Raw genomic sequence first — 8,980 nt, forward strand, 5'->3', positions numbered from 1 at the left:
AAATATGATACTGTGGTCTTTATAGGGATAAAAACAACATAAGGCTTAAATGAATTTTGCAACAATCATTATATTTATTAGGCATATAGAATGTGTTAAAGAAGTTAGTATATGAATACGTGAAGCTGAAAAGAGAGTAAAGCTCTTGGTGATGGTTGTCTTGGGTCAGCCTTCATTCCAGCTACATTAATCCCAAACTCACTATCAGCCCGGAATACAGATAAGACTGCCCTCTGGCAGACACGGGAATAATGGAAAATGGGAACAGTCAAATGTCTTCTGACTGATGTAAAACGAGATACGTGTCTGTTTTCTTAAGGGGGTCTGAACGCCTGCATCGGTCAGTTCAAGCAATGGAAACACTGGTAATGACTGGCATTGATTTACTGAATCTACCAATTAAGACATTTTCTGGGCTTTCTAGATACATATTCTTATATCTAAAAATCTACTTCTGCTGGTCTTAAACTGAAGCGTACTAATGAAACGAGAGAAAGAGATTGCAAGGAAACACAGGAAACTCTAATCTCTGCCTAACTTAACTTTACACATGCTGTCACCTCTTTAATAAGTTTCCCTAATGAATTGATTTCAGTCAAGCCTGTGTTTGCTTTACTGCAGCTCGGAGGTGAAAATGTGTCAGGTGAGTGTGAACGATGGCAGCTCGTAGTGCTCAATCTGGACTGATAGCAGTGATATTTAAGAGCTTCTCTTCCCACGGGAGCCTGCCATTTAATTAGCATACTGACGCTTGTCCTCACGTTTAATTGCTTTTGGCTTGTAATTAAAACGTGTGTTGACTTTGCAGTTCCCTCACTGATGAATAGCAATGGAGGGTTATGTGATATTACATTTTTGCTGTGGCATACATTAAAATGGAAGGATTAAAATAACAGATTTAATCCGAACCTTTTTGTCCTCAACGGGGTAATAGTTTGTCAGACATGCCAAAGCATTATAATGCATTAATCTGATCAATTAAGAGATTTACCATCTCAAGCCTTTCGATAGCCTTTGTTTTGTTCCCTCTGTCACCCCGTTTAACTTCTGCCATTTAGCTGAAATGAAGAGATGTTTGATTTTGTGCATTCAGACCCTCGCAGGACGTGGATTGGCACCTTGTTTGAGGTATGCATGATTGTGCTGTGGTCTTTTTGCATTACAAGAGAAGTGTATTGCAGTGGGCCTTGGTTACAGACCAAACAGAAGTGCACTACGGGGCAGCCCTCTGCGAATGCTTCTCAATATCAAAATGTGCGTATTTGAGGAAGTCCTTTAGCCCATTTACGCCACTGTTTGCGCCCCAGGCCCCTGTGCAATATCTTCCGTACCACCCCTTTGGCTTTGAATGGCATTTCAATGGCGGGCCTGCATTCCCCCCCCTCTGCATCCAACCAGCGTTGTGTGCGTTCCCCGTCGCAATACTTTAGAGATTCATTTCCAGGTAAACATGCTTTGGTTGGCCGCAAACCTGCAGCCAACAGGGGTTGTCACAGCTGTGCCAGATAATAGCCAGAACAAACTCCTGCCTCGCTCCGGAATGTTTACTGTCACCACAGACATTTTTGCATCTTTTATTTGGAAAGAAAGAGATCCAGTTATCAGTTTCACACAGATGAGTCATAAGCTTAACCTGTTGGCCCTTTTTTACTTCAGCAGATAAATGAAGGGGTAAAAGTGCAAATGCCAAAAAAAGAAGAAGAAATTAGAACAAACACACTTTTGTTTAAAGACCTCTTTTGTGGTTTAAAAGCTTTGAAAGAGGAGCTCCAAGTAACACATTCCTGCAAACAGCAGCAGGGAATTAACTGAAATCCTGCTTCCTCATTTACTGATAAATGAGTTTCTATCTATCTATCTATCTATCTATCTATCTATCTATCTATCTATCTATCTATCTATCTATCTATCTATCTATCTATCTATCTATCTATCTATCTATCTATCTATCTATCTATCTATCTATCTATCTATCTATCTATCTATCTATCTATCTATCTAAGACAGGTTCTAGAAATGTAAAAATATCCTGACCTCTCTACGATCTCAAACATGAATTCCTGGTGACAAAAAGGAGAATGGAGGTCAGTGTTTGGAGATTCCATGGCAATATTTACTGAGAATACATGCCCTAATGTATCAGATTCAGGAGGATCACCAAGGCGCCACCCACAGTGACAGTACATTGCAGAACCGCATGATGAATGATCGAGCAGAGAAGCAGGGAAAATCCTGAAGCTATAGAGAAAGACAGTGCTCCTCAATAAAACCAAAAAGTTTTGCCATCTATTGTTTTAGAGCTCAATGTTTCGAAAAACGTGACGTATGCCAACCTAAGTTCAGAGGCGATCAAAGTTTATACCAATGCTCCAACGTGGTGTGTTTACTCAAAGACATGGTCCTTTTGCATTTTCACCAAATACAAGATAGTGACCTTCTACACAGAATGCGTTCACAGTCTGTCCCTTGTCTATTAATAATTAACTTCAAAATAATCCAGGAACACACTGTGTCATGTAATTTAAAAAATAGTTACATCGTTTTCTCAAAATGTAAGCCTATTACTTAGTTTAGTCTGGATTGGCAAAACTTGATAAAAAAAATGTCAATGCGTATTCATGTAAATTGTGTGATTTAGATTTGGACAGCTGAACAATGCTGTAGGATTCTTTGTATTAAGACAACTGGTCTGACCATTTGTCTCAAATTTGTGAGATGATCCATGCTTTCTACCAGAGACTGATAATGAAAAAGTGGCTTCACTGTTATTGAAATTACTGTTATGATGTTATTTGTATGTGTATTTTATGACCTAAATTAATAGTTAGCAAATGTAGTAGCCCACCACACACACACACACACACACACACACACACACACACACACACACACACACACACACACACACACACACACACACACACACACACACACACACACACACACACACACACACACTTGTGTTGTTATGTTTTATGGGGACTTTCCATAGACGTAATGATTTTTATACTGTACAAACTGTATATTCTGTCCCCTTTCACTACCCCAAAAATGTCCCCACAAGGACAAGGATTTCAGATATTGCCATCTTTGTTTTGTCCCCATAATGTAGGGTTTACCAGGACACACACACACACACACACACACACACACACACACACACACACACACACACACACACACACATGCTTCAATGTCATTATTTGAAGATGTAGCAGCTTGCTGAAATGATAGGGCTGTTAAATTTATTTATTTTAAATCATAAAATAAATTCTAGAAACATAGAATGAACATACTTTATGAAAATGATCAATACAATTGACAAGTGTTAAGACCACTACAAATGGCAGCAATGTCAAACTTTTCTGCCTCTAATAATTTAACTGCCACCTAACGGCAACTAAACACAAATATTTTAATGACAGGCCATTTTCATTTAAACAGAAGGAAAACAGTTTCTTAATACTCAATGCGTTCTCCAAACAAGGTACATATATTCAGCAAATATAAAGCCTAAATTTCCAGTAATTACCCAGTTTTATTTGAGAACGAGTTAGTAGGCTACTGTTACAATATTTCATCGAACGTTGTGAAAGAAGGTTTGCCTTCATAACAGTACCATCTTATAAGATGCCAGTGCCATACAACATGACAATCCACAATAAGAAACTGCGACGAATTTGCAGAAGGTTTTTTCTTCGGCGACGTTCCACGCGTTTAGCGGTGTCTGTGAGCACGTCAAACTTACACCGTTTACACAATACACACAGGTCCAAATAAACTCCGTGATTATATTTGCAAATGGTTATCCCTGTTATACGCAAATACACACTATATCTGATCTCATTACGATGCTGGTGAGGCACGTGTCACGTCGAATAAGAGTTGACGTCTCGCTGATTATTTAAAGAAATTGTTTGATTAAAATTATTGCCTAAGGAATGCTCAGTCTACAAAATTAGCTCAAATCTAAATATATCAAAGAAATTGAAACCAAACTGTAACGTTTATGGTTTTGATCATTTATAAATTGCATTTTTCATTAGCCTATGTAATGCATAAAACATCAGTAGCCTATATTTAATGTAGGCTACACGCTTGCTTTGAGCATTGATGAGGCTACATACAAATATATTTCGTGACATGTTTCGACTAGCCTATTTGAATGGCACTAACTGAAGTGATCTGTTAAACATTAAATAATGTAATACGGTGATAAAAAAGTAAATAATCATGAACGTTATTTTAAGGTGATTACACCTGAGCGCATCCACGTAGGCTATTTCTGTGGAAAAATCAATTTGTATACCAAGAGAGGGCGCACTCTTTTTTTTTTCTTTTTTTTTTAAACCAAATCGCATACCATCAAAGGCCAAAAGAAGGATATGAAATGTAGGCTTAAAAAGTATCTAAGCAGTTAAGTTGTATAAAGTATAAACTGTTATTTCGTTGTCTTCAGCCTGTGCGCCAAGCCACCACCAGCTAAATATCGTGGAGAGTCAAACAAAGTGAATAAATGTTAGGATACTTTGTTTAATGAAGGCAATCAAATCTTGCCACTGAGCTTTGCAGAATCAACACCGATGACCTGCTCTTACATCAGCAAACTGTGTACCGCTATTAGTTACATAAACTAGAGCGCAGGCAAACAAATTAATTCAAAACATCCGAAAACATTTACGTGTTTTGATCTATCCCTGTATCATTGGCATCCTTGTTTCTCTCATATTTAATCTTACTACAGAATTAAAGGCTATATTTAAAAAAAAACAGTTAGCTGTCCTTTTTCAATTAGGCTACTTTTAAAATGTAATGAACAGTTAAACATTTTGTTAAATGGAAATGTTTGGGCTTTAAAAGAAAAATAACTAAATGAAAATAATAATAATAAAACAAAGTGAGATTGATTTGCTTATGTCATGCATTTAACATCAATTACCATTGGCTGTGCATAATAAACGCTGCTTGTGAATTATGAAAAACAAAACAAAACTGAACTAAAACAAGACATGTAGGCAGATGATTCATCTGAATAAAGACTATACTTGAACCAAGAGCTTTTGGCGTTCTCCTCAATTTTATCTGGATGTGATTTCAAACCACTCCTCTCACGGTAGTCCAAACTTCTATTCCCCCCTTTCTCCCGCTGGAATACAATAAGATTAGGATATAATGAATCTTTTCAAATGGGGCTGCTCTTTTCAAGCTGCGCAGGTGTACAATAGGGGGGCAAATGGAGAAGTCTCACGCCTAGGTGTGAGCAGATTATTCAAATAGGGGCCGAGTGAAGCAGTAGGGATTGGAGGCTCGCCCGGGCGCACAGAGCTATATCACAGCGCTAAGAGCCAGCAGCAGGCGTCATTTCAACCAGAAACACACACACACACACACACACACACACATGCGCCAGCTCTTGACAGGAGGAGAGCACAACGACGACACGAGTGTATCCCGTGGTTGTACCACCTTTGGCTGCCAAAGGACACACAATACCAGCATTTCTCGTGTGGGGAAGCGTTTTGAAAAGTAGAAGGAGTTTTTTCCAGGATGCTCGGTGCTGTCAAAATGGAGGGACACGAACACGCAGCAGACTGGAGCGCTTACTACGGAGAGCCCGAGGTGGGTAACTCACCTAAATAAATATATATGTATTTTTTTCTCCTCGTCGAAATCCGATCCGGTTTTATACAACTCAATATTAGCCCTGAGATAATATTAACTTTGAGATCAAATATTGACTTGAGGCGCCTCCAAATCCTCCCCCATCATCTCGACGCCCTGCACTATCCTAACAAAGTTGTGCTTGACATGCAATGCAAACTTTTCATTTCCAATTATGGATACCGACGAATACATGGGTTTTATTATTCAACAACATCGGGCGTCCAGAAGCGAAAATAACCGCGGGCGTTTGACTTTTGAACAGATCCAGGCTACTATTATTGGTTTTTAATTTCTGAGCGGCGGTAATATCGACTCAACAAAAGCGTTTTGCTGTAATATGTTGGAAATCTAAAACTGACCAAACAATAAATAAAAGTGAATATCCTCCTGAAAACAAACTTTCACTTTATCCTGACGCATGGTTCTAAATATCTAGCAGTTTTATAGTTTTTAAAACCCCAACTAAATGAGCTATTTAATAAAAACAGTTCTGATTTGGCTATGATTAAAGAACCATTAGGGAACCTCGTTATTTTTAAATTACTTTAATGTTTTTATTTTTATGTTAGCCAAGCCAAATGAATTTTAAACGTATACAACTTGGAGTTGCATTAATTAATCGCATTATCTGATTTCTTTCGCAGTGTTACACCTCGGTCAGCAACATGAACACTGGACTGGGAATGAACTCCATGAACACTTACATGACTATGTCCGGAATGAGTTCGACTGCGAACATGACAGCAGCAAACACCATGAACATGTCCTATGTCAACACGGGTATGAGTCCTTCAATGACAGGCATGTCCCCCGGTGCGGGAGCGATGGCCGGCATGGGTGCGGGTATGACGGGCATGAGTGCAGCCCTGAGCCCGACCATGAGCCCAATGGCAGCGCAAGCACCCTCCATGAACGCCTTAACCTCGTACAGCAACATGAACGCTATGAGCCCCATGTACGGCCAGTCGAACATAAACAGATCGAGGGACCCGAAGACCTACCGAAGGAGCTACACGCACGCCAAGCCACCCTACTCGTACATTTCCTTAATAACCATGGCCATCCAGCAGTCCCCGAGTAAGATGCTGACCCTCAGCGAGATCTACCAGTGGATAATGGACCTTTTCCCTTTTTACCGACAGAACCAGCAGCGCTGGCAGAACTCTATCCGCCACTCGCTGTCCTTCAACGACTGTTTCCTTAAAGTCCCGCGCTCCCCGGATAAGCCAGGCAAAGGTTCGTTCTGGACCCTTCATCCCGATTCCGGGAACATGTTCGAAAACGGCTGCTATCTGAGAAGGCAAAAGCGCTTCAAGTGCGACGTTAAGAAACTTAGCAAGGAGCCGGGTCGGAAAACATCGGAGGGCGGATCGAACAGCAGCTCCGAGAGCTGCAACGGGAACGAGTCTCCTCATTCCAACTCGTCTAGCAACGAGCACAAAAGATCCCTGTCTGACATGAAGTCGGGTCAGGGTCTGAGCCCGGAGCACACAGCCTCTCCGACCTCCCAGGCGCAGCATCTCCTGGCGCAACATCACTCTGTTTTGGCGCATGAAGGACACCTGAAGCCAGAACACCACTATTCCTTCAATCACCCCTTCTCCATCAACAACCTCATGTCCTCGGAGCAACAGCATCACAAAATGGACCTAAAGACATATGAGCAAGTGATGCATTACGGTTACGGCTCTCCGATGGCCGGCGCGTTATCCATGGGCTCCATGGCCAGCAAAGCGGGCCTGGATTCCCCGGACACATCCTATTACCAAGGTGTGTACTCCAGGCCCATCCTGAACTCTTCCTAAACCCGCACGGACCTTGTGACGATTTGTACATTTGTAAAATGGTTGTGTATATGTATTCTGCTGATTTTTTGACGTTTCCCGTTCATTTAGATGTTCATTAGTAATTATTTTGTAAAAGAAATGTTGACAATGTGACGAACTCTTCGAGGCGGCTTTTGAAAATGGACCAAAATCACACCGAAGGACTGCGGACGGATTGAACTTCTTCAATCACTTGTGTAAACTTATTTATGGCTTGTAAATGTGTATTCTTGTAGTTGATGACAAGAACAGAATCTATATTAAAGTGTTATTTGGATTTTTTTCTCAATTCTGATTTTCTCTCTTTTGTGTTATTGTGTTGTCAACAACGACAATAATAATAATAAGTGTCATTTTGCTCAACTGATTATCAATGCATTTGCACATATACGAACCACTTGTTACTTGTGAAGCTACACATTTATATCGAATCATGCCACAGATAAATTATATAGATCGAATTAATTTGATTACAATGTTTTTGAATTTGTTTGCATTTCAACCCTGACCTAAATTAATATCAACAATAAAGAAAACAGAAAAATAGACCATGAAATATTTTTTTTGATGAAAGAAAAAAAGGTGAAATGCGCTTAATTATTAATATTTCGAAACATTCATCAATGCCCTAAATATTCAGCTTTAAACTACTTATAAATTATGCTTTTAAATTCTTGAAAGATGTGTTGCATTTTACGTTAAAAAGCGGTAACTAGCCTTTGAAATATATTTTCCCCATCACATTCACGATAATAGTGTTGTGTTCATAAACCCATTTTAAAAATCATATATGGCTTCGCAAATTATTTGCATATAATATAAATATAATATGGCCTACACATTTTTATATATACTGACTATGTATAAATAAACAATGTGTACTGTATATTATAGCTATTGTATATTTTATATGCAAATAATTTGCGAAACCATATATATACGGAACCTCCCTTGTCTGTCGTTACAATATAATATAATATATATATAATATATATATATATATATATATATATATATATATATATATATATATATATATATATCATATATATATATAACGACAGACAAGGGAAGTTCCGTTTATACATACACACACATCCATATATATATATATATATATATATATATATGTGTGTGTGTGTGTGTGTGTGTGTATATGTGTGTGTGTGTGTGTGTGTGTATGTATAAACGGAACTTCCCTTGTCTGTCGTTATAAAGCTCTCTATCTCTCATATAGTTTAATGGCAGTAATTGCAACAAATATAAGAATATAAGATGAGCATCATTTAACAAAATGAGGCATATAACAGACATAAATAAAACTCTGAAAACTTCTGAACTGAGAAACATCTTCTGTCATGTTTATGAAGTCTCTCGTTTCTTTCCAACATATGAATTAGACGTGAGACCCATTTGATGTAAACTGGAAAAATACGCCCTATTAATTAAAAACTGAAAAATAAATATTTGAGTGGAGGGGTATATATTAG

The 8,980-nt window shown here is 38.7% G+C and overlaps 1 protein-coding gene across 2 annotated transcripts; it reads left to right on the top strand.

Moving 5' to 3' along the window:
• The first annotated feature begins 5,181 nt into the window (after nt 1–5,181).
• On the top strand, nt 5,182–7,767 carry foxa2 (forkhead box A2). 2 transcript variants are annotated; one of them, XM_082142656.1, is made up of 2 exons: nt 5,182–5,619; nt 6,309–7,767. In XM_082142656.1, exons 1-2 carry the CDS (start codon nt 5,548–5,550, stop codon nt 7,467–7,469), a joined length of 1,233 nt encoding a protein of 410 aa, XP_081998782.1. In that variant the 5' UTR covers nt 5,182–5,547; the 3' UTR covers nt 7,470–7,767. The 2 variants fall into 2 exon arrangements, with proteins under 2 accessions (XP_081998782.1, XP_081998783.1); XM_082142657.1 differs by lacking the exon at nt 5,182–5,619 and adding an exon at nt 5,657–6,039.
• The last annotated feature ends 1,213 nt before the right edge of the window (nt 7,768–8,980 follow it).

This window comes from Leuciscus leuciscus, assembly GCF_965113295.1.
Source record: "Leuciscus leuciscus genome assembly, chromosome: 17".
Classification (NCBI taxonomy): domain Eukaryota; kingdom Metazoa; phylum Chordata; class Actinopteri; order Cypriniformes; family Leuciscidae; genus Leuciscus; species Leuciscus leuciscus.